Consider the following 26,116-nt stretch of genomic DNA (forward strand, 5'->3'; position numbering starts at 1 on the left):
GTACCCTGGCCTTTAAGGGGTTTGCTTAGAAATCCACAGCTGCCAGCTTGGGATATTAAAGTGTAAAGTCCCAGACTGGAGGCTGCAGGGCCAAATTCCTCGGCAGATACGACTTGGCCCACACAGACCGCTCAAGGTTTTAGAGTCCAACATTTGAAAGCTCAGAAGAAAGCTGCTCTCTCAACTTGGCTTGTTAATATGGAGGAAGTCCAGTACCAGGCCACAGTGGGATGGCAGCTGGTGGGCCACAGTGGGCTAGCAGCTGGCAACGACCCCTTACAGGTAAAATGGGACCTAAAATAGGACCACTGTATAGTGTTTCAACATAAAGTAGGAAATCCCATTTCACTGTTAAGAGATAAAATGTGACTTGGTTACTTTTTCTTGTGTTGCTGCTTTGTGGACAGGAAGTGGTGATAAATTAATTTTTTTCTTGTCACGCGTCAGCAATTTGCCTATTTTTATGTTTATCCAGCATTTTTATTTTTGTGATTCATTCCCTTAGTTTTTGCCCACTATCTGATTGTCTTTTTCCCAATTGATTTCTGTGTTCAGCCTTGAAAAGAAAGGAAACAATGACTCACACTACAACACAGATGGACCTTAAAGATGTCACAGGAAGTGATGCCATAGGAAGTGACATCCTAGGAAGTGATGTCATAGGAAGTGATGTCAGAGGGACAATGCTGTATTGTGCCACTTTCAGAACAGGGACATGTGTAGAGTCAGATTAGTGACCACTTAGGACAAGAATGGATGGTTGGGTCTTGGGGATAATAGCGAAGAAGCATGGGTTCCTTGTGGAAGTGATGAAAACATTCCAAAATTAGATGGTGGTGGTTTCATAATTGAGTATATTGAAGATGCTCTTTCAATGAGTTCACTGTTTTGGCAAGTGAGCCAAGTCATAATGACACCTCTGGAAAGTGGATCTGCCACTCGTTACTGAATGGCCTCGAGCAGGCTAGTGAACCCCACAGTGCCTCAGTCTCCCTACCTATAGAATGGGTCAACTATATTAAATCTTTACAGAGGTTTATAACATTGCTGAACACACATCTGTTGTAGTATCTGGAGAAACTATTGTCGAAACAATTTCCCTTGAAGCATATTTTAACAAAGTATTGACAGACAAACTGCCAGCTTCCTCTCTCCTTCCCCCACTCCTGACAACATTCCACCCTCCCTCTTGTCTCCCCAACCCTTCCTTTACTTACTCACTCTTTGTACAACACACATAAAATCATCATAATTGTCTGAGGGCAAAAAGCACGGAGAAGTCACAGATCCTGGTAAGCCCCCCACCTTCTCGAGTTTAGGATCCAGTGGGCACAAGACATTTTAAAGTCAGAGTTCAGGGCTGAAGATTGTTTCCCTCAAACACGTTCATTGTTGGCCACACCGAGGAGAACAATCATGAGTTGCTGGGCCTCTCTGAAAGCAAAAATGCCTGCTTCCAAGCGAGCTCATATCCACAGGCCGGCATGATGCACGTCAGATTTTCATTTCCTCTTTTAAAAAACAAATATGTGAATAATATTACTTTTCAGGGAACAGTATATGAGAACTCATAACTTTTGAGTTTAAGTGGAGAGAGGTGGAATTGAAGCCTCATGTGGGACTGTTAAAGGGGCCCTGTTGATTCCCCTGGGAGGACAGCCCATCCAGGCTCCTTCTGTCACCTTTGCAACTCCACACTGTTCCTCCTTCACACACATCTGTTTAATAAAAGCAGTCTCCTGTCTTCAGAAACTATAAATGGCATATGTGAAAGCTGTCTGATGGTTCTCATCAGAGTTGCTAGCCCCAGTCTGCCAGGAGCTGAGAAAGGGACACAGTCCTGAGCAGAGAGGAGAGTCTGCGGCTACGCCTGGTCCTTAAGGTGTTGATTGGTGTCACATGGGGAGGAAGGACTCTTGGCAAGACTCTGCACATCCCATCCCTCAGGCTCACAACACACATGGTGAACAAAGTGACAGGTGTCCTAGGAAAGACCTTGTCACCACAGTGAGACCGAGAAAAGTGTTGGCTTCTTTTTAGCTGGACATTCATACCAAGGGACAGAAGTCCTGTGCCAAGGAAAATGGACTCACATCCCTGCAGGCTTCTCTGTGCTAAGCATCTTCCAAATACTTTGACTACTATGTTCAAATAAGATTCAAACTGCTCTGCTGCTTCCCTGTGCTTGCAAGTGCCCAAGGCTCAAAGGAAATAAATAAGACTCCCTGCTCTAGAGTAACTAGTCCTCAAGCAGAAGACTCATGTTATCATACCCGCTCCTCACATCTGAATCATGCAGACTTATTAAGAATTAGGAGGAAAATTAATTTTAGTGGACCGTATTCATCTCTCTCTTACTTCAGAATGGCCACCGAGTCGCCCTTTCCAGGGGCCCCCGGGAAACCAGAGCTCCTCTCCACAGAACCGGTGTCTACATTTTTAACAATAGTTAACCAGTCAGAATAGGCTGCATCTGTCAGGCCTGAAATACAGTAGATTCACGGAGCTCTCAGGCCCTCAGGAAAGGTCATCTCAGCCAATCTAGCAAGAAGCTAGTGGTGTGTGAGCAGTTGCCAGTGTTTTATAAAGAAGGGACAGGATGTGGCCATTTCCTGGTTAGCCAGCAGGCAAGCTGGGTATTGAGGACTTGAGGGTGCACCCATCAGACCCAGGTACTGTGTGAGAAGAGGAGAATGTCTGCTCCAATACATCAGCCTCACCTGCTATCTAGGCATGAAGGCAGTGAGTCAGGGGTACCACGGATAGAAAAGGGTTTATGTGACTGAAAATGAGAGCCCCAAGATGTGTTTGGGGAGCATGCCTGCCATCCCAGCTACTTAAGAGATTGAGGCAGGAAAATGACTAGTCTAAAGCCAAATTGAGAAGAGCCTTCCAGCATGTTCTCTAACACCTGCTTTCTCCATTGGCTGATCTGCATGCCTCCCATCCCCCACTCTCCTGTACTCCCACCCCCACACTCTGTCACTTTGTCACTTTGTCCCTATGCACTCTGTATGCATGACCAGACTCTCCTAAGCCTCTGGCTGCTGCCTCCACTTCCAGACCATGAATGATAATTCATACTCTTTACCTGGTCACACTGTCAGGTCTCACCCAGAGTTGAGTAGACCCAACAAGGAAGGTCTGTGGAGCTGACTGTAAAGGGATGCAGACCAGTCTTGCTTCTTCACCCTCACTGAGCCCTGTATACTTGTTGTGTGACACTATTCCTGAACAGGTCTGAGCAAAGGTCTGTTTGCCCCAAATAGGGAATCAACAACAGTCCAAAATGAGGATACCATCAAAGCCCAACTTGGTGAATGAATGAGCTTATTGGTGTTACTTACCGGAATATGTGTGAGGGGGTTGCTTATAGGAACAGAAAGGACCTTAAGGCAGATTAATCATCAAAGCCTACCCCAGTGTGAGTGACAGTTCCCCATAGCTAGGAACCAGGACACCATTGCAAACCCTTTGGGCAGCTCAGCAGACTTGGGATTATCTCTTCTGGGACTTTGGCTCATCCCAGGGTATTTCACAGTAGTCTTTATTGCTTGTATAACTTTGGCGAACCAGAGCTTTGTGTATCTGGTCAGTTTCAGGAACTTCCTGAGATAAACTGTGTACATCCTGAATATTAATGGTGAGCTTCCCTTTAGAATTGACAGTCATATGACCTTCTCTAAAGATGGAATGCTCTATTGGGGGAAATTGCTGCACAACACCAGACTTACTGTTCCCTCTCAGGCCTCACCCCACCTGTGATCTGTCCCATAACCAAACCCAGATGATGTGACTCAGTCTACCTAACCCCCAATACTGAAGATACCTTCCTTTCTTCGGTCACTTTTGCATGTTCTTCCCAACCCCTGATCTTGGCTGTCATGCCTTGTCCCCTTTAGAGGCACAACTCTTAACCCACCTCCAAGTACTCACACTCTCAAGCCCCAGTCTTGGGGCTTTTCTTCCTACACAGCAGACAAGCCTTTGTCTCCATCTATGGGTTATGTATTCACTGGCTAAACTGACTGACTACTAATTGAAACTGAAATGTTCATTTTAAAAAAAAATTGTGACCCAGGAGGTGGTGGTCCACACCTTTAACCCCAGAACTTGGAGGGTAGAGGCAGACAGATCTCTATGAGGGCAAGGCCAGCCTGGTCTACAGAGTGAGTTCCAGGATAGCCAGGGCTACACAGAAAAATCCTGTCTTGAACCCCACTCCCCTCCAAAAAGGAATCATATTTGCTAAGGAAATATAGATTTTTTTTTATCTTGTCATTATTCTCAAACTAACTTACTATGACAGTTATTTATTTCCAGCACTATATGTCACATAGAGGCAACTTAAAGCATACAGAAGGATGTGAGTTCTGTGTGAATACTAGCTCTTGTTTATAAGGGACTTGAACATCTACATACTTAGGTAGCTGAGGGGGTCTAGAACTCTGTTCCCTCAAAGACACAAGTGTAATGATGCATGGTCTCAGAGAATAAGTAATTCTCATCTCGGTTTCCACCAAGACCTACTTGCTCATGATCCCTAACCCAGTGTCACCAACACAGATAGCACCCCAAGCTCCCAAAGGCACTGTGCAGCGCTTCCCCTCGGTGGCCAGTGCCAGGCCATCCATAAGGATCCGCCAAGAACTGGTCACCTCAGGCTGTGCAGCTGCGCTCTCTGTCTTTTCTGTTCCGTTGTCAGGCTCTCCCCACCTGAGTGCCGAATCCCCCTTCTTTAGCCAATCTCACTTTGACCTTCAGGCCCCGGTGCAAGCTGCATTTCCTCTGTAGCCAAGTGCTGGCTGCAGATAAGTCCCTTTCCTTCTCATCAGCAGAGGCTCATAAAGGCTAGGATGCTGCATGGAACCTCCCAACCCTGGAGTCTAGACACAGCAGAAAGCTGACTCGGTGTGTATGCATCTGGCTCAGCCAGGCTGGGATTGAGCAAGTTTACCATCTCAGTGGCGGTGGCTTGCCTGCAGCTTCTTGGGACTGCTGAAGTGGTTTGTGACATCCACTCTATGCTGTGGGATTCTAGGTGTGGCCTGTTTGATGCTGTGCCTGGGATGTGCCCAGCTCTGTAACAAGCACATGGAGTCACATGCAGGTGTCTTGTTTCTTGCGTTTGAGTTGTGGACAAATGTGCCGAGTATTCCAATTGCTCATGAGTACCAAGCACACTCTTCCTTATCTCCTATGCTGAGGTGCTGAGGTCGACCCCGAGTCTCCTAGATAGTTCCTTTGTTGGCTGGTGTTGTGAAATACAGCATGCCACCCTGTCTTCCATGAGTGGAACTATGTGTTCTCTTTATACTTATCTAATTTGAGATCTGCTGTACATTCATCATAAAGTAATTGTGCCGGAAGACTGTACCTCGGACAAAGCCATCATTTCTGTGACAGTGCAATCATTTTTTTCAGGAGAACTCACAAGTCCTTTGTCTAGTTTAAATTTCACCCACAGCCAAGGTGGTACACACCTCTTATCTGAGCACCTAATCGACTAAAGTAGGAGGATTGAAAGTTCACATTGAGCCTGGCCCATGTAATAAGACCCTACATAAATATGAAAGTGAAGAGAGCAAGTGGGGCTGGCTCACTGGTAGAACACATTGCCTAATATGCAAAAGGCCCTGGGTTTCATCCTTAACATAAAAAGTAGTGTACAGAAGCTAAAAATTCTCAGAGTTATGAGTGAGACGGGTCTTTAATAATGGCCTAATGCCCCCCCCATGCCCATACTATTCTCTTAGACCTGGTAATATGTTAAGTTACATAGTACAGGGGAATTAAGTTGAAGGCATAACTAAAGCTGGGTGGTGGGCTGAGTAGCAGCCTCCTTTTAAAGAAAAGTATGTTAGAGTCCTAACACCCAGGAGGCTAGAATGTCATCCCATTTGGAAATAGTGTCATTGCAGATGTAATTAATCAAGATGAGATCACACTGGGGCAGGATGCCCCCGCTCATTCAATATCCTCATGAGAAGGTAGCTGGGAGGACACAGGCACACAGAGAGTACTCCAGGTGACAATGAAGACAGACAGTGGGGTGATGGCTTCATAAGCCAATAATGCCAGTTCCTCTAAGAGCCTAGGCAAGGCCTGTGCAATAGGCCTTCTATCAAACTCTATGGCTTAGAAGAGCTACCACACCACTTCGTTAGTCAATGTTATGTGCACTTCAAAAAAATGGCCTAACTGTAGTATAAATTACTACACAGCACCTTCCCTAAGTGTGAGGATTTGGAACTTCGGCTGCATGGTAGTGTTGACACACATTCACAGGCAGTTGAAATAGTGGATGGTAGACAGTTTTAGAAAAGCATTTTCAAGCGACATCCTCAAGCCTATTTTCCGGTGGCCCACAAGATGCCTGCATTAAGAGTTACTGGCTCTAGTCTGGAAGCTTTTGGGGCCAAGGAAAGCAGGGAGAACCTGGTGCACTGGAGAGGCCTTTCTGCAAACTGTATCAGTCAGCTAACGCTGTGGTAACAAACATCACATTGCCTTAAAGCAGTGTTGGGTGCTCATGGCAGAGGGCAGGAAACAGAATCGTAACCATATTGACAGTTTCTGTTGGACAGGGGTTGGGGGTTGGGACAGGGGAGGTGGCTGGAGAGATGGCTTGGTGGTTAAGAGTGCTTGTTCCACAATTTATGAAGATCAGACTTTGCACCCTAGCACCCACATAACAAGCTGATTGTCTCTGTAAATACCTTTATCCCCAGCTGCAGGGGGAGATGGAGACAGGAGGATTGCTGGTGCTTTCTGGCTTCCAACCTAGCCAAAACGTTAGTCCCCAGTTCCAAAAAAGACCCTGCCTCTGAGGCATAGGTGGAAAGAGATGGAAGACCATGAAACCTTCTTCTGGCCTCCACATACATGTTAGCATATACATGTATACATTCTCTCTCACACACACATAAATATATACCTTTTTTTTTTTTCAGTTACTGTTGGGACATGACCAGCTTCGTGTCCACTCAAACTCCATTGCACTAAACATCTTCCCTATGCCATTGGAGCCACTGAACTAGATAGATGACAGCTCTGGCCATTCTCTGTTTGAAGCTCTGGAATTATCTCCAGAGTTGATGACAAAGTTCCCAGATCCATCTCTTTCCCTACTCAGCCACTGCCAGGTTATCTCCTTACTGTCCTTCCTCTCTGGGCAGGTGGGTGACTGGTCAGTGGAGCCCCTGCTCAGCGACCTGTGAGAAGGGCGTGCAGCATCGGGAGGTGACTTGCGTGTACCAGCTCCAGAACGGCACACACGTCACTACTCGGCCCATCTACTGCTCAGAACCCCGGCCAACACCGGTACAGAGCTGTGAAGGCCAGGACTGCCTGTCTATCTGGGAGGCTTCAGAGTGGTCAGAGGTGAGTGCCTGGGCTTGCCACTGAAGTGGAAGCCATGCGAGAACCTGAAGGCCTTAACCACAGGGCCCACGGTGTGCTGTCACCTCCAGGATATTTGTAACTCATTCCCATGTACTACAGTCCTCACCTGCCCTGTGACCAGATCACCAGCTCATTCCAGCCCCTATTTCTTTAAGTTCCATCTAAAATAACACAGATAAAAACAGACAAACAAACATACATAATATACACCACTCGAAAAGTACTATTAAATTCCATTTCTTGTACGAATTCCCACCAAGAGATAATAGATGGACAGATGATAGATAGATAGATAGATAGATAGATAGATATGTACATACACACACACACTCCATACACACATCATGCATACATACTTACCCACTGACCTTTTTATTCTCCTTCAGACTTGGTTGAATTGTAATCTGGTCAAATTAAGTAGCTGGTTGCAAAGTCTTCCTGCAGTGCTAGGGAAGGCCTTGCAGGTTGCAGGGGTCGGATGCTAGGAGGGACAGTCTTTGGTATGCAAGTCAGTTGCAAATCTCACACCAAAAAACCATGTTGGAAAGAGGTCTTCTAGGCCCAAGTTTTAAGTTAGAAGGCCAATCCTGGAAATATCATTTGTCTCTGGTGATGTCATCTTTCAGAGCTTTGCCTTGACATTGCAATTATGTTGATTGTCTGGATATAAAACAAACAAAAAATAGCTAAATAAAGGGGTGGACTTCTCTCGGGTTCCTCCAAACCTGGAGTTGTCTAGAAAACATAAGGAGGCTAGATCCAAGACACTCTTCAGTATGGAAAATATTTTTAAAGTTCTCTTTGATTGCCAAACAGAATTATTTTGAATAAAAAAGTATTTGACCCATTTTTTTTTTAATGAACAGAAAGCCTGCTGTTGGCTGCTCTAAACTGAAGTTTAATTTCAGACAAATCTTGAAATGCACCCATTTAAGGACCAGGGTCCTTATATGTCCTTTGTGATATTTGATGAAAAACGGGAAATTTAAAACCGGTTGATTCTTTTTCTTTACATACACTTAGGTTCTAGTCTATTAATTGTGAGGATTCTTCCTCTGTCCTCGAGGTAGAGGTGAGTGAACACACCCCCCTACCCCTCTCTCCAGGACAGGACTAGGGCTTCTTTGGCCACCTTGATCTCAGTCAAACAAGATTTGTTCTTTAATCAGATCGAATCCCCACATTTTCCTCTCAGACCCTTCCCTGTGGGAAAAGTAAACTCCATTCTTACCTAAGGAGCCAAGTCTCATCACAGCATGGAAGACCACTACCTGGGCAGTGTGACCCACGGGAACAGGATTTAAAGGCTTCCCTCTTTGCCCATCTCTCTGCACATGCCCGAGCCTAATCCTGAGCCACGCTGGTCCATCTGACGCTGCCTGCCTAGAACACAGATCTAATAGTCCCCCAGGAATTACCCACAAAGCTGGCCTTCTGTCCCTCTGCTGTGTGCCAGCGAGCCCTTCTGCTAGGAACTTTCATTTTCTCAGGGGAGAAGAGACTTAGTTATCCAATGGTATTGATCATGCTTACCACCCACCTCCTCTGCCGATTCTTTATGACTTTATTGGAAAGAGAACCTAATATCAGAAGGAAACGAAAGGTTGCACCCTCCTATCCTCAGCTTCTCAGCTTCTCAGCCCCATCCTGGGGGGAAGTAAACAGAGGTTGAGCCTCACCTTCGTAGGTCCTTCAAAGGCAGCATCATCCTGCACCTGCTCTTCCTCAGGCAGGCAGGGCTGAGGACCTCAAAGGAATCGGTTACTGACCAAGGGCAGATCCAGGCCTTGGCAAAGAAAACAGTGTTTAAACCCCCAGAGAGTGGCTGGACACACAGACTAGACAACACAGGCACTGACCACAGGCAGAGGTGGTAACTTGGCCCTGGAGTTGCTGAGCAGCCTGGAGTTGCAGGGTATAACCCACAAATTCAATGTTAAAGGTGGACTTGCTGAAGTGGTCAGGAAATTGTCACATGGAGGAAAAGGGACAGCCTTTCAGTGCAGAAACCACCACTTTAGAGGCCTGGATTACTGCAATGGCCCTCCTGGGCCAAGAGGCTCAATGTCCTAAAGTCTGTTATAACGCAGCCCCTCACGTCTGAGGTCACTTTCAGCCACGCCTTTACCAGTACCACACACATAAGTCCATGTGATTCCCCCAGCTCTTCTAGGTGACCCCATGGCTAGTTTGGAGGCACGTGCGTGCCTTCTGAAACAAGCCAGTCAAGATTCGTCTCAAAGTACCACAGAGGGGAGAGTTCATGCAGGGCTGGAGAGATGGCTCAGGGGTTAAGAGAGCCAGAGGCTTTTGCAGGGGGCTTGGTTTCCAGCACCCACATTGAGGCTTACAATTGGCTGTAACTCTAGTTCCAGGGGATATAGTGCTCTTTTCTGGACACCCTTATATGTGTGTAACACATACATATACTCAGGCACATGCACACACATAAAATTTTAAATTAAGAAAAGATCATAGGAAAAAGGCAGGTAGGTAATGCTTTAGGATAAACATCAATAAGAGAAATGTCAAGTAGAACGCTTGTCCTCTATGTGTTTTTTTCTGAACATGCTGGAACTTTTTTAATTAAAAAGTTGGCCTTGTTGTCACTCTGTCACTGCATGGCTTGCCACACATAATAAACTGGGCAGCCTGAAATCTCTGCAGAACACAGCCTTTAACCTCCTCCACCTCTGTGTGGAAAGGCAGCATTTTTCAGGGAGTCACACATAGCAATAGCAAATTACAGGAGGTGGGGGGGAGGCTCCCCAAGGTGTGGTCTGTATTCCTCCTGCCCTCTGGCTAGGGGATGCAAGCATATCCCCTCTACTCACTGGCCAACCTGTCATCTTGTCCATTATGATCTCCCAAAGGTGACAAGTCCTCTCTGTCTGGGCTTCCTTCTATGTCAGGAGATATATAACTGCACCATGCCTTCCCCCAGTGTAGTGAGCCAGTAGCAAGATGCAGACATGTCCCAGAGCACCCAGTGTCTCTGTGTGTTGTCAAATCTTCTAACTTGTCATTCCTTCTTTGTTTGCTTTGCTTTGTTTGTTTGTTTTTTCTGAAGACAGGGTCTCTCTGTATCCCTGGCTGTCCTAGAACTCACTCTGTAGACTAGGCTGGCCTTGAACTCAGAGATCTGCCTGCCTCTGCCTCCTAAGTGCTAGGATTAAATGTGTACACCCCCAACTGCCCAGCTTTTTCATTCCTTCTTGTTACATGAGGACACCTCAGATTTAACCTCTTGAGAGCTTGATCATCATTTGTAACCACCACCACCCCCGCCCCACCCAGGTTCTACCTAGATGCCCTCTTGGAGTTGTTTCTTGCCAAGGCTCCTAGGAAGTGAACTAAACTACTATATGGAGTGTTGCCATCTTTGTTCTTGGTATCCACGCTGAAATTTTGAGATCTTGCCTATGAGAAACACCCATGGCTTCTAGCTACCACCTCCTTTCCTGATGGTGGTCCTTGCCTTGTGTATCTGGAGGCCAGCTGGCTCAGACTCCTTCACTTCCAGAGCCTTACCTAGCTCCAGCTGGCTATTGCTTTCCTGCCACCTCATGTTCCATTTGCTCTTTGAACTCCTGCGCTGCATAGATTGTTTAGACCTGGCGACTGGGCCGTTTAATCCCATTTTCTTCCTTTGACCACCTGGGTGCCATGAGTTCTTTTGAGTCCTGAATCCTGTACCCAGTACTGGCCACCTAGCTGGGTCCCCTGGGGGTAAAAAGAGGACTTTAAAGAACTCAAATTCAAGTACAGATTATATAACATCATTTCTGCTCCCCCATTCTGGGCCTGGCACACAGTGGGGACTCCAGTGGCATTGATGGACTTAAACTGAGTTAGAATATATTTAAGCACCTATATTGTGTCATACAGTGCTCTGCCAACTGCGGCAAAGGGATCCAAAAACGGACTGTGACATGTACCAACTCCCAAGGGAAATGTGACGCGTCCACAAGGCCGAAAGCAGAGGAGGAGTGCGAGGACTACTCTGGCTGCTATGAGTGGAAAACGGGGGACTGGTCTAAGGTGAGAAGAGCGTGCTGGATTTCCACCCTGTTATGGCAGTGTGAGCTAGCATGAGCTCCCTTTCTGCTGGAGACCACAATGAGGCACGTTCACTTTTTTCTCCGCTCCTCAGAGCTCTCCTCTCTGTTGACCCTCCATGCCTCCATCCGGTTCTTTCCTTTCTTTTTCATAACAGGGTTTCTCTGTCTCCTGGTTGTCCTGGAACTCACTCTGTAGACCAGGTTGGCTTTGAACTCACAAAGACCCACCTGCCTCTACTGCCAAGTGCTGGGGTCAAAGACGTGTGCCGCCACGTCCTATTCTCCTGCTCTTTCCAACCAGCTGCACTGTGCTGGGAGCATCCCACTGTGATGGGAGCAAATCAAATGCAGCCTAAAGCACACAGTAGGTGTTCCTCACCAGCCTGGCTGCTCTTTGCAGCATACTAGTGGTACCCCAGCAAACTGCCATGACCCTAACCACATAGCTACCCACTATGAAAGGCTCACAAATCTGGGGGCTAGGCTGAGGCAGAGCCATTATGTCAAGGTCTGAGAAGTGCCATACATTTCTTAGGCAAGAGCCTAAGGATGCAGGAGTCCTTGGAGATGCTGGAGAGCTGCCGAGTCAGCACCTCAAGAAGCAGGGAAGGTTCAATGGCAGTGGAATGTTTCTCAGAATGATGCTTTTTTGGTGAAAACTGGGTGTGTACAGTTTCCCTTGTAACCCCAGGGCCAGGGCAGTGGAAATCAGTGGATCCTTGGGGCTTGTTACCAATCCACCTGCCTAGCCCAAGTCAGTGTGCTCCACAAAAAGATTGATGGCAGGTGAAGAACTCTTCCTGGCATCCGCATCTATGTGCACCTGCATCCACACCTGTATAGTGTCCACACCTGTATAGTGTACCAAGGCGATCCAGTATAGTTTATCATCATCGTCGTAGTCGTCGTCGTCATCATCATCATCATGTCTTTGCTGTTTGACCCATAGTAACTTTGAATGATTCATTTCTACTGAGTAGATTGGTCCAAGAACCTTGTCCCAAAGATACTTAGTGTCTCATGAATACAGAGGGTATATTTGCTTCCTTATGGTCTCAGCAACTGAAAACCTCTCCACACTCCCAGAGTCTCCTTTGCTCGGCCCGCACAGTGAGAACCGTCAACATGTCACAGTTGGTTGCCAATGGCCAAAAATGTTTTTAAATGGTACCTGAAATTTTATTTTGTTTGGGTTTCACTATAAAGCCTGGCAGTATGCATGTTGGGTTTGGGGTGGGAAGCAGAGAAAACTCATTCCAGAGACAGAAACTTAAAAATGACAGTTTTATTTTCTGCACACACAGGGAGGTGGCCACTTTGGGATCTGAACTGTAGCCCAGAAGGGAGATGGTACAATGTTATTATAGAATGGGAACCCAGAGTCAGGGGGAGTAGGGTAGCCTGCTGTACTGGCCAATCATATTTTGACACAAGGGGTTAAGCAAGGAAATTAACATTGGTGACTCTGGGTCACCTGGTTTCAGGGTCCTCCATTCAACTTTTGTAATTAGGTCCCCTCCTGGACTCGACTCGGGCCCAGGATTTAGAATGACAGGGGACAAAGGAAGTGGGCAAGCTGCACCTAGTCACTCTAAGTCACAACAGCAACACATTCACTACTTGTGTGCCTTAGTTTAGATAATTCCCTCCTTACAGCCTTCACTGGTTGACAGACAAGCGTGAAACACCCGAAGAAGCAGGATAGGCGTTAGTTCTGGGGCCTGGGATCATGAACTCAGTTTTTGGCCCTGCCTGTAAGATGGTGCTTGTTCCTGAGTTGTCTGGACTCAGGATACCGTCTCCTAACAGTCCCAAGCAGGCAGTTTGGTTCTGCCTCTGACTTCTGGGAAGAGGAGGAGCTGTCTACTGGAAATCTGTCCCCTAGATTCTAGTGCCCGCAGTGATTTCTATGCTGAACATGTGTGGGGCAGAGGGCGCCGGAGGAATAAGGGAGTGGGAGAAAATCTGCGTCCCGCTAGAGTTCTGGTGCTCTGGACAGGCGGTCGTGGAAGACTGCCACAGGCTTTCCACGCGGCCCCAGGTGGGTGTCTGGCTGTGTGAAGCCACTATGCCCCAGCTCTGCGGGTGGTGGACAAGGGGCAGTCCTAAGTAACAAGTTCTCAGTCTCAGGCATCTCTTGCTGAATACTGTGGAAGAGCTGAGAACAAAATTGGGGGCCCGGGGGCAGCTCGGTCAGCCCCAGGGGCGGAAGGGAGGAGAGGGCAGGGGAGAGGGCTGCGCTGGGTGGTTCCCACATTGGGTGAGAGTCCTTAGTCCGGTCCGTGGCTGGAGCACAGGATGGCTTTCCGGTGGGAGGTTAGATGTGGCCCATTAGGGGAAAGCTTATACCATCGTTCAAGCACTGCGGGCTTTGATGAGCAGAGACAGTCGATGGTTTTAGAGCTTTATTGTAGAAAGGCAGGGGGAAAGAGAGAAGGTAGAAAGAGGGAGAGAGGCCGGCCATGGCCACATGGAGAGAGGGGGGAAGGGAGAGAGAGAAGGAGGGCTAGAGATGAGAGTAAAAAAGGTGAGAACTTAAAGAGAGCGAGGAGGGGCCAAGCAGCCCCTTTTATAGTGGGCTGGGCTACCTTGCTGTTATCAGGTAACTGTGGGGAGGAGCATACTTGGCTATTGTCAGGTAACTGTGGGGGTGGAGTCTAGCCAGAATGCCAGGAGCTTGGGACATTGTCTGTGTGACTTATAGTCACAGAATTATAGAGTTGGGGGCTCTGTGGTGTCAGGCACCTGACTCTGGGACTGTGGCTCGCTTTTCTGTCCCTTGTAGAGTTTTCTACTGGGTCGCCGGAGCAAGCCTCATTCAACCAAAATAGGCTGCCTATCATGGTCCCACATACACGAGCCTGTATCAGAGTTCAAACTGTCCCAAGGCTTCTAGTGCAAAACAACAATTATCTCCTGTAGTGCCAAAATGAAGACCGTGGATAACTGAATTTGGAGAAGACAAAAAAAATCCTCCCTAATCTTTAACAAATTCTGACCAAAGAGTCAGAATTTAAGGCCATAGGGTTATTCCCCAAATGAAACCAATATAGCCCAGAAACATGACCATTAGTGAAGCTCAGCACGGAGCTGCCTGGATGAATCTCAGGTAGAAGGAATCTAACTTCAAAGAACAGTGCAGCCCTGAGAGACTATGAACGCTGAGTGGAGACAGCAGAGAGCCATACTGCTCTGACTCTCCATGTATGTGTCTCACTCTCTCACCTTGGGTCTGCGTCTCCAACATGGGAACCACAAAGGCTATCCTTGCCTGAACCTCCAAGATGTTCATGCATTCTAGGGTCTAGATGAAGACTAGTCTTAGACAACTACGATCAGCCGCTTAAACACAGCACTCCGCTCCCACTGTTGTGCCACGGGTAACAAGTCTGTTCTCACCCAACTTGACTTGACCTCATTATTAAGCCTCCCTGACCACAGCTATCCAGACCTAGCCTTGGAAGAACTGTATGGCCACAGGCAGTCCTGGTCAGAGGCAGAGGTGAGTTCTAGAACCACACACGCCCATCTACCACTGGGGGTACAGAGTGACTGTTTCTTCTTTGTTTCACGTAGGGAGGCTAAAGTGCCCACCTTGGCATAGCCAGCTTGATCACTTGTCCCTGGCACTAAGAATGTGGATCCATAGAATGCAATGACCTCCCCCAGTCATGGCTACTTACAGGCTGAGTGGTTATGTGTGTTTGTGAGTCAGCTACCCCAACCCTGCCACAGCAGGTCTGTGCAGAGCATGCCTCTACAGTGGTTCAACTCCATGGAGGATGTTCCCAGTCCCCATCCCCGATGATGGTAGTATCATAGAAATATCCATCAAGCCAGATCTCATAGAAGGTTTGCTCTGCCATACAGATGAGAGCCCAGAGATGCTAAATTACATGTGTATGCAGGGTCAGCTGGGAACAAACTGGAGTTGAAAAGGCAGAGATGGGACTCAAGAACTACACCAGAAGCTGTCCACCCCACCACCACCTCTGATGCTGCTATTATTGGGCCTGGGGGCTGGGAACATTACCCAGCCAGATAGAATTTTTCCCATGTTTTTTCTTATCTGTCTTCTTTGGCCAAGAAAGGTAAATAGGACTCCTCATGGAACGCCTGACCTCACTCTCCAGGTGACTGGAACATTGGACATGGGTGCCACTATTTTCCTATGACTAATAAGCAAGCAAACTAGACAAAAAAATAGGAGACTATTGCTCTGAGCTGTCCTAGCCTCCTCAGATCAATAGGACCCTATAACTGATAAGAGGCAACATCTACACAGCCAGTACTGAGAGTAGGTTGTGACAGAGGCTCTCAGAAGATGTGTCTTCCACCCAAATGTCGAAAGAAGTGAGCCTGTCCCTGGGAGGTGATAGGTGGGACAAGCCACATACCTGCAGACCTAAGGATTACTACCTATATGTAAACAAGGCTTATAGTGAAACCACCAAACTAGACAACTCTGTGGATAAAAAGAAAGGTTTATTGGGGACTCAGAACTACCAGAGAGAACAAAAGGTGGGAAAGGCCTTGCCAGTTTCAAGGAGGTGTGTTGAGGTAGGGGGAGGTATGCAAGGTGGAACTAATAGGGGAGGTTGGTGGATCATGGGCCAGAACAGCCTGAGAGCTAGTATTGGGATTTTGATCCTTCCAAGCTTATGTGGGTTAATAGGGAACCGCGATGCCCCATTTTCAGAGTTAGTTGACTATGGGGGTGGGGTGGGAATAAGAGAAGTAATAGCTTTTCCTGGCAAACAGAAACCCACTTCACAGGGTTTCTGAGGGATGCTGAGGTTAGGTGGTAATCCTTCTGTTTACCCATCAGAGTGCAGCCTGAGCTGAGCCCAGGATGTCATTTAGGACAGTGTCAGCAGCACCACCATTTTGGGGGTCCACTTTGGACCTAACATTGCAGCCTTTTGTTTATTGTTAAGAACAACTGTACTCATGTAGCTACTTCTGGAGATGTCACAAGGACGTTCTTTAAAAGTCTGGAGTGCCAGTCAGTGGTGAGGACTCACGGGCAGGCTATGGTAGGAGACCTGAAGAGATTCTATCAAGAGCGTCAGGTTTACCTTGGGTTATTTTACCAGTTCTCTCCTGAAACGTGGTTCTGAGTTCGGCTTCCTCCCTCTGGATGTGAGACAGCTCTCTTAGATGATACTCAATGAAACAGCTAGCGCATCTATATTTTATTTGGGGTGAACAAGGGCTGTATAAACCTTGGAAAGTGGGAAGGGTTTTTCAGGTGAATTTTGTTAGCTGGAGTTTAAGGTACCGGGGATGCCTCATTTGCATGGAGAGGCATTCCAGGTACTTGCTAGAACTACATTAGAACTTGCTAGAACTACGCGGCATTCCTCAGGTAAAGGATGTGGATGGAGGTCAGGCTCCCCAGATAAGGTCAGATGGAGAAGAGGAAGCCCCACTTCGAAAGGGAGTCTTCCATTTTGGGTGAAGCTCAGGGAGCTGTCTGGTCCTGGTGACATTAATAGCAGGGTTTCCCAACACGGAGACAACCTGATGAGACAGGGAGTCTCATACAAGAAGTATGGATATCAGTGGGTCAAGGAGCTGGAGGATCCTGGGGCTCCATCCAAGGGAGACCAAAGGGAGAGCCCCACATAGAAGACAGCTCCTGGAGGCTTTGCTTTGTGGTCTAGCTCCCATAGGTCTTTAATCCTCTCTCCCTGGCCATGCTGGTTCACATGGTAGCAACATTCTTCACTGAGGAAGAGGCAACTGTCAGGTCCTTTTTTGGCTGTCAACAAATTGAGGGCTTCCCGGTTTTGTAGGTGCACCAAAGCTAATGAGACAGCTGGTTTGGGAGCAGCCTTAGTACCAGCGTTGATTCCCGAATGCTGTCTGCTGACTGAGTGGATATCTGTGTGGTACTCACAGTCTGTGGACAGAAGGTAAAGCTAAGGGACTTGGAGTGGGTCTTTATATCAAACCTATATTTGAAACTTCCAGGCCTGGCACTGCCAGAAAGGTCAGGAAGACAGAAAACATCCAACAGGGGAAGGAAGAAAGCATCTGTCCTCAGGGTGGATAGGCGATAGGGGGGAAAGCTTAAGCTTTGGCGGCCCCATTGACTGACAAGAGATCCAGAGCCCACTTGAGCTGTGATGAGTGGGTCCAAGCCATGACTCCCTGCCCTGATGCTTACATGAGATTTTGAAGTTGACAAAATGTGATAAAAAAAAGGTTTAGATCTATCAGAAAGACCATTGTCTGTTGTAATAACCTGCGTTGAAGGCCTCCTTGTAGAAAAAGCAGTTAGTAAATGTCTGCAGACAGTTGGAGCAGACTCCTGTTTTGAGCCATAGCAAAAATCAAGCCTGAGAAGTAATCAACACAGACACGAACACTCATCTGTGATAAGACAGAAATTTCCCGGCAGGAAAGAGAACCAAAGGCATGAAGAACTTGAAGGCCAGAAAGACGAATCTGAGACAGAAGTGTGAATATTCTTTCTTCTGCCTGCCATCCTCCTATCGGCACCCTAAGAATACTAGGCAGATATGAGTTACACAGAGTTATTTCCAGCACAATGAGAAACACTAAAATAAAAAAGTCTGTATTTAAGAAAACAAAAAATTGAGACTGTGATGATGATAATTTTAATTATTTTTGAAAAAGCTCTAGCAGCCAGTACGTATAACTGTTACTAAGCCTAGATTATAGCTTACCAGAATTTCATTGGTTAATATGTTAAACTTTGAACTTTGCAGTATATCAGCTGTAAGTCTCATTTCTCCCATACCTTAAATCTCTTCCTCAAACTGTCACTATTTGTATAAACCTACTTTTTTCTTTCCACTCTGGAAACATCTAGCCATCTTCATCTTTAAACTTTATCATTCCTTTCTGTAGTGGTAGTGAGTTAAACTGCTCTAAACTACCCAGCAGGTGCACACACCTCCTCTACACCCACCCAAATGTTTTGAATTCATGAATGAAAAACACACACATATGCAGCCTTGTATTTACATATGTCTTAAACAGTGCAATGGTTGCACATTTCCAAACCTTCTAGCACATTCTCCCCTCCAATATTCCTGATTAAATACTTTCTAAAATCCATATTCCATCTCTGCTAGCCTAGACCCAATCAGAAGAGTGGCCTCTGGAGCTGCTCTACTCTGATTCTTACGTGTTGTATGCTTTCTCTCCTGCAGCTCTCGGACTTGAGCCTCCTGCTTCCCCATCATGGCAATTCTAAAACCGCCTTCTCCCATGGTCCTGGGAAAGCTAACGTCCCGCCTCTGTCTCCTTGCCCAGCCACTGGCCGCTGGCAACTTTATTTACAAATTAGAGCCAACTGGGGGCAGGGACCCTCAGCACTGGACATGCAGATTCCCATGTGATTTTGGGAGCCAAATTAACACAAATAGCATTAGAACCAATCCACAACACCTTTCCATCTAGAAATATTCAATCATTAACATGGGTATAGGTGCATGGTTATTGACAGCAGCCATTAAAAAGTGTGATGGTTTGTATATGCTTGGCCCAGGGAGTGGCGTTTTTTGGAGATGTTGTTGGAGTAGGTGTGTCACTGTCAGTGTGGGCTTTAAGACCCTCATTCTAGCTACCTGCAAGCCAGTTTTGTCCTAGCCGTCTTCAAATGAAGATGTAGTCAGCTCTTCCAGCATCCTGCCTGCCTAGATGCTGCCATGCTCCCACCTTGATAATGATGGACTGAATCTCTGAACCTGTAAACCAGCCCCAATTAAATGTTGTCCTTAAAAGAGTTGCCTTGGTCAGGGTGTTTGTTCACAGCAGTAAAACCCTAAGACAAAAAGCAAGTCCTTTTCAAATTATCATTGGAGCATAAAGTATATAGTAAAAAGTAATCTTTAAAGTCAGTAGCAACAGCATGATAGTTCAGATTTTTTTTTTTTAATTGAAATCTGTTTGTGACCTCGCCTATGTCAGCAAGAAGCCTGTTGGCTCCAGGAAAACACAAGGCTTGACTTTTAGACATGAAACCATCTTAAGCTGGCAGATAACTGAACCTCAGTTTTGAAGTGTGTTTTTTTTTTTTTTTTTTTTTTTTAATTCAAGAGACTCAGGTAAGGATAAGCTGTACCAGAGTAAACAGGAAATATGGATCAGGTGGCTTCCATATCAATTAAAAATGGATCATCTTATTCACTCATCTGGATAGTTAACCTAGGCTCTTCTGTGGTAATCTTGATGGAGTGTTGGGTGCCAAGGTCCCAGAGCAGATGTGAGAGATGGAAGTTGTGAGAGTGATCAACCTTGGCAGGGCAATGGGGATGCTCAGCCTCCCTCCCAGTGTCCAGCCTGACTAGTTTTTGTGCATCCTAGGGGTGAGTGAGGGAAAGTGCAGTTCTTTGCCCAGTGACTGCTCTGGACACAGTTAAAGCAAGCTCCAGGTTTCCTTGGAGGTGGCCTGGGGCCTGCTGCGAGAATCTGGTATTTCTTGTCATCATAGGAAGCCTTTTTCATCTTTTCCTGCTTCTTTCTCCCATCAAACACTTTAAATGCCAGGTTCAGATCTCTCTGGGGTTTGAGGGCTGTCAGTTGGCCTCTGAAGTTCTTTAAGATACCTGATTTTGAATATTATTTACACTAAACAGACATGAAGTTTACTTTAAACTTGTTTTCAGTGACTTGCCTCAGGCTTAACTTTAACAGCATATACAAAAAAAAAAGACTATACATAATGGAAGATGTAATTTGGTCTTTCTCTCCAAGTTTGTTTCCATAAATAAATTACATAAATACTTAGCATGACTACAAACATAGTTCTGAGCACATTAAATTTGATAATTAAAACATAAAAGCTTTATGAGACAGAGTGTGAATATTCTTTCTTCTGCCTGCCATCCTAAGATGTACCCTAAGAGTACTAGGCAGATATGAGTTACACAGAGTTATTTCCAGCACAATGAGAAACACTTAAAAAAAAAAGTCTGTAGTTAAGAAAACAAAAAAATTGAGACTGTGATGATGATAATTTTAATATTTTTGAAAAAGCTCTAGCAGCCAGTACGTATAACTGTTATAACTTTATGTTTTAATTATCTTTAGCAGTTTATAAGGATTCCTACTTTTATCTGTTACATTTATGCCTTACAATGTATACATTTTGAATAAAAGATGCTTTGATATCAAAATAAACTTTAAACCATAAGTACATTTCATAGAGATATAAGGAACCTCATTTTTCTGACCCTTTTATAATATACATTTTATAAAATATCATCTTTATATAACTCAGTTCTCCAAATAAGCTTAAGCTTAACCATGTTAGCAAAGACAAAAATGGTTAGACATATATCTTTAAGTCAGTTTCTATTAGCCTGAATAGACCATTATAACCATACGGTTTATAAACCTTATCTAAAATATATTAGAGGTATGGCGTTGCCTCATTAGTCTAGTGAAAATAAAATAAGATAAGACATCTTGGAGGCCTGGTATTGTCTCCTCAGTCAAATAAAAAAATCTATTTTTTTTCTAAACAAAAGTTATATTCAAGTTACATATATAGTATGCTATAGCAAATAGAAATTACCTATATATAGATTTTTAACTATTAACCTCTTTTGCTTCAATTTTTAAGGTAACTTTTCTGTTTGGGATTTTACAGATTCTTCTGTTTAAATGACACCTCCAATGCTCTACAAGTCCTACAATAAAGAAAGCTTCATTTTAGCAAAAGCTTTAAAGATATCATTGGGTGAGAGTATTCAGAGATAAACATGTATGATTACATTTAGCCATCAGGAACTTCTATTGGAACTCATTTACCTCCTGGTTGTTCTCAAAGTATAATGTCTTTTTCCTGGGCTTTTCTGTTTTGTTTTCTCTCTCCCTGCCAGAGTCAGGTGACTAACTAGTCCAGGACAAAGGCTTTGGAGGCAAGATGCTTGCGTCTAATGTAGGCAAACCAAATGTCATGTCAAGAGCCAGCTTTTTAGTAGACTAAAACAGCATGTGATAACTCTTCCAATATTATCCATGCCCAAAAGACATTTGAAACTCTGTAAGATTGAATCCAGAGATCAGAGGAAGGGACAAGAGCAGAGAACAAAGGGCTTAGATAGGGTGAGCACTGAGAACAAAGAAGGCTTAGGGATAAGAGCTTTCTAAATCATGTGCTTATATGGGGACAGAAGTTGTTGCAACCTGTAAAAATTTGGAAATCGGATGTGTAATTTCCTGGCCACTGAGACTGACTGTGAAGTTTGGATGGAAGCCAAACCGTATCTGCAGTAAAAATAAGACAGTGGCATTTAATGATATCTGAGTCTGAGGGGGGAAAGAGATTAGACTAAGCAGGAGAGAGGAGCCAACAGTCTAACCTTAACTGAGAAGAGCCCATGGTTAGCTAGAGGAAGGGAAAGATCCTTGAAGAAAGGGTGGCAGTAAAGAGCTCACAGGAGAATAGCAACTAGGAGGTAGAAAAGACTTGGGAAAGAGGCCATAAATAGGAGTCTCACCAGAGGTAGGATCCCACTAGAAAAGGACCAAAGGCATAGGGAGGGTGACACAGTAAGAGGTAAGTGCCATAGAACAATGTCTCAGTCCCCAAGGGCATCCCCGGAGGGATTTGTCAGTGAGGCACCTAGGGTCACAGTGGATAGGCACCCCTCTCCTTGTGATGAGGTTCCCAGGAGTACATAGCAAGCTCCAGTGAGCAAGAGACAGAGCAGGCAGCTCTGAGAGGACATGTACCAAGTAGGCAAGGAGAAGCAAGTGGGTAACGGTAGAGAAGAGAAGCAGCTGAAGAGGCAGACTCTAAATCTTAGGGTTGAATGTGATAAGTGACTGAAGCCTGCATAGGCAAATAATCCACACCCTGGAGGGTCAAACCAGAAGCTCAGTTCCGTTAGGAGGGACTATGATCTTAGAGGGTGAGCAGTATCTCTCCCAGATTTCAATACCAGATGTAACAAGAGAACAATGAAACTACCAAACAAGCCAACTCCCTGGGTAGAAAGAAAGGTTTCCTGGGGAATTAAAACCTGTGTCATTCAGTCATTCAATATATATATATATATATATATATATATATATATATATATATATATATATACACACACACACACACATTTCAAATGTTATTCCCTTTCCAGGCCCCCCCCCCGAAACCCCTTATCCCATTCTCTCTGCTTCTATGAAGGTGCCCACCCACCCACCCATCCACTTCCACTTCCCTGCCTTGTAATTAATTCCCCTACACTGGGGCATCAAGCCTTCACAGGACCAAGGGCCTCTCCTCCCATCAATGCCCAACAAGGCCATCCTCTGCTACATATGCAGCTGGAGCCATGGGTCCCTCCATGTGTGCTCCGTGGTTGGTGGTTTAGTCCCTGGGAGCTCTAGAGGGTCTGGTTGATTTTTCTTCCTATGAGGTTATAAACCCCTTCAGCTCCTTCAGTGCTTTCTCTAATTTCTCCATTGGGGACCCTGAGCTCAGTCCAATGGTTGACTGCAAGCATCAGTCTCTGTATTTGTCAGGCTCTGGCAGAGGCTCTCAGGAGACAGCTATATCAGGCTCCTGTCAGCAAGCACTTCTTGGCATCCACAATAGTATCTGAGTTTGGTGACTGACTCTATATGGAATGAATCCTCAGGTGGGGCAGTCTCTGGATGGCCTTTCCTTCAGTCACTTTGTCTCCATATTTGCTCCAGTGAGTATTTTGTTCCCCCTTCTAAGAAGGACCACACTTTGGTCTTCCTTCTTCTTGAGCTTCATGTGGTCTGTGAATTGTATCTTGGATATTATTTGGAGCATAGATGTTCAGAATTAAGAGTTCATTTTGGTAGATTTTTCTTTTGACAAGTATGAATTTCTTTTCTGGTCCAGTCTATTTGGAGTTCTATAGGCTTCTTGTATGTTCATGGGCATCTCTTTCTTTAGGTTAGGGAAGTTTTCTTCTATAATTTTGTTGGAGATATTGACTGGCCCTTTAAGATGGGAATCTTTGCTCTCTTCTATGGCTATTTTCCTTAGGTTTTGTCTTCTCATTGTGCCTAGGATTTCCTGGATGTTTTGGGTTAGTAGATTTTTGCATTTTGCATTTTCTTTGACTGTTGTATCAATGTTTTCTATGGTCTCTTCTGCACCTGAGATTCTCTCTTCTATCTCTTGTATTCTGTCGGTGATGCTTACATCTGTGACTCCTGATCTCTTTCCTAGGTTTCCTATGTCCAGGGATGTCTCCCTTTGTGATTTCTTTAATTTTTCTTTCTCCACTTTTAGATCCTGGATGGTTTTGTTCAATTCCTTCACCTGTCTGGCTGTGTTGTCCTGTAATTCTTTAAGGGATTTTTGTGTTTCCTCTTTAAGGGCTTCTACCTTTTTACCTGTGTTCTCCTGTATTTCTTTAAGGGAGTTATTTATGTCCTTGTTAAAGTCTTCTATCATCATCATGAGTTGTGGTTTTAAATCCAAATCTTTCTTTTCCGGTGTGATGGGGTATCTAGAACTTGCTGTAGTGGAAGAACTAGGTTCTGATGATGCCAAGTAGCCTTGGTTTCTGTTGCTTATATTCTTGCACTTACCTCTCGCCATCTGGTTATCTCAAGTGCTACCTGCCCTTGCTGTCTCTGACTGGAGTCTGTCCCTTCTGTGATCCTGATTGTGTCAGAACTCAGAGTCCAGCTGTCTCTGGGATTCTGTGATTCTGTGATCCTGAGATCCTGGGTGTGTCAGAGCCCCCCTGGGAGTCAAGATGCCCCTGGGATCCTGAAATCCTGGTGTGACCAAGCTCCTGAGATCCTGTTGTGTCAGAGCTCCTGGTAGTCAAGCTTTCTCTGGGTGTTGCAGGGGTGAGTAGGGAGCAGATCCCAGGGTTTGCTCCAGGCATGGGTGTACACTGGAAGGAAACTGCGCCTCTGGCTGGGCAGGTATCTGTGTTTCCCTGGTTCCTATGGAGGTCCCATTTATGCTGGGTGTCGGGAAAGATGTTGTGGCCTCAACTGTGATCTTGAGTGTGTCAGAGCTCCAGTGTTCCTGGGTGTATCCCACCAGGCTATGTCTTAGGGGCAGATAGAACAGCAAACTATGTGGGAAGCCTTCCTGGTTTTAAGGACGAACGTGGGAGAAATTGTATAAACCAGAATGTCCTGAGACCTTGAATAGGGAACTAGATGCCCTACTGCCAGAACTAGTTGGCTGGGAGGTGGGAGGGAGTAGGAATAAGGGAAATAACTTTTCCTGACAAACAGAAACCCACTTTACAGGGTTTCTGAGGACTACTGTGTTTAAGTGGTAATCCTTCTGTTTACCCATCAGAGTGGAGCCTGAGCTGAGCCCAGACTGTCATTTAGGACAGTGTCAGCATCCCTGCTATTAGGAAGCCACTTTGGACCTAATGCTATATATGTCTACTGCAGTGTCAGGAGCAGCTGGGCCCCTAAAAGCTCTGAGTCTGGGAGAGGCTTGGCAGACTCTCTATGATCTAGATTCCAACAAGCAGACAACCGTTTATTCGAGTCATGTACAAGGATCATGCTTCATATTCCCATCCATGCCCTTGGTACTGCCATTGCTATGGCCTGCCACAGTGTACCTCCAGGGATAGAGTAGCACTTTCTAGAAAACAGTTCCAATAACAAATTGCACCCCATAGATACAGATCCTATGATTTCAATCCTGGGGAACTGGGACAGTTAAAACAGGAGGGTCAGAGCAGAAGATGGGGGTTGGGGGGAAGATGGGGCTAAGAGAGGAGCCAGGAGGCCAGGAGCAAGCCAGGAAACCAAGAGACATGTGTAGCCAAAGTGGCTGGGTTATATAGGAGTCAGAGAATCTGAGGTGTGGGCTAAAGAGTTCAAGGTAGGGTGTGGGGGTTGCCAGCCATGATGACTCTGTAACAGGCAGGCACCTAGGGAGGCAGATGGCCAGATTCTTCTTTGATTTGTTAAATAGGCACTTCAGTTAGCCATTTGTTCTGAGTTTGAGACATGTTAACACATGTTAAATCTGGTGTCTCTCCTACCAAAAGGATCAAAATGACAATTGGCAGACAAATGACAATATAACAAATAGCAGACAAAATGACAAGTAGCAGAGTCCCCTCCGAATGAGCTTTCTTGATGTACAGGGCCTCTAAAAAGCCCCAAGGGAGCCTTCTCTATCTGTCTACAAGTACTCTGGCCTCCTCCTGTGAGATGGGCAGTACAAAAAATAAAATATACAGAAAATATTTATGAGCAGTGTCTTAGTTCAAGTTTCCTTTGCTGTGATGAAACACCATGAAGCAAGTTGGGAAACAAAGGGTTTCTTTGGTTTACAGTTCAATATCACAGTTGATCATCAAAGGAAGTCAGGACAGGAACTCAAATAGGACAAGAACCTGGAGGCAAGAGCTGATGCAGAAACCATGGAGAGATACTGCTTACTGGCTTGCTTCCCATGGCTTGCTCAACCTGCTTTCTTATAGAACCCAGTACCACCATCCCAGGAACATGACCACCCATTATGGTATGAGTCTTCCCCTGTCAAATACTAATTAAGAAAATGCCTTACAGTCAGATCTTATGAAGGCGTTTTCTCCTTTGAGGTTCCCTCCTTTCTGATAACGCTAGTTTATACCAAGTTGACATAAGAATTAGGCAGTATGAGAGAGACCCCACCTCTCACCTGGACAGCACAGTAGAGC

At 45.6% G+C, this 26,116-nt stretch overlaps 1 protein-coding gene across 4 annotated transcripts in view; it reads left to right on the forward strand.

The window, feature by feature from the left end:
* Adamts17 (a disintegrin-like and metallopeptidase (reprolysin type) with thrombospondin type 1 motif, 17) overlaps nucleotides 1–26,116 on the forward strand; it is a 313,473-nt gene that overhangs the window by 273,934 nt on the left and 13,423 nt on the right. For 3 of the 4 annotated variants that reach the window (XM_030242472.1, NM_001033877.4, XM_006540845.4), the window contains 2 exons: nucleotides 7,179–7,383; nucleotides 11,293–11,445. The exons of the other annotated variant lie outside the window; for it this stretch is intronic. In XM_030242472.1, coding sequence (XP_030098332.1) covers nucleotides 7,179–7,383; nucleotides 11,293–11,445 — 358 coding nt within the window. The remainder of the gene's footprint in view (nucleotides 1–7,178; nucleotides 7,384–11,292; nucleotides 11,446–26,116) is intronic. 4 annotated transcript variants of the gene reach the window in all.

The sequence above is a fragment of the Mus musculus genome, chromosome 7 (genome assembly GCF_000001635.26).
Source record: "Mus musculus strain C57BL/6J chromosome 7, GRCm38.p6 C57BL/6J".
Lineage (NCBI taxonomy): Eukaryota > Metazoa > Chordata > Mammalia > Rodentia > Muridae > Mus > Mus musculus.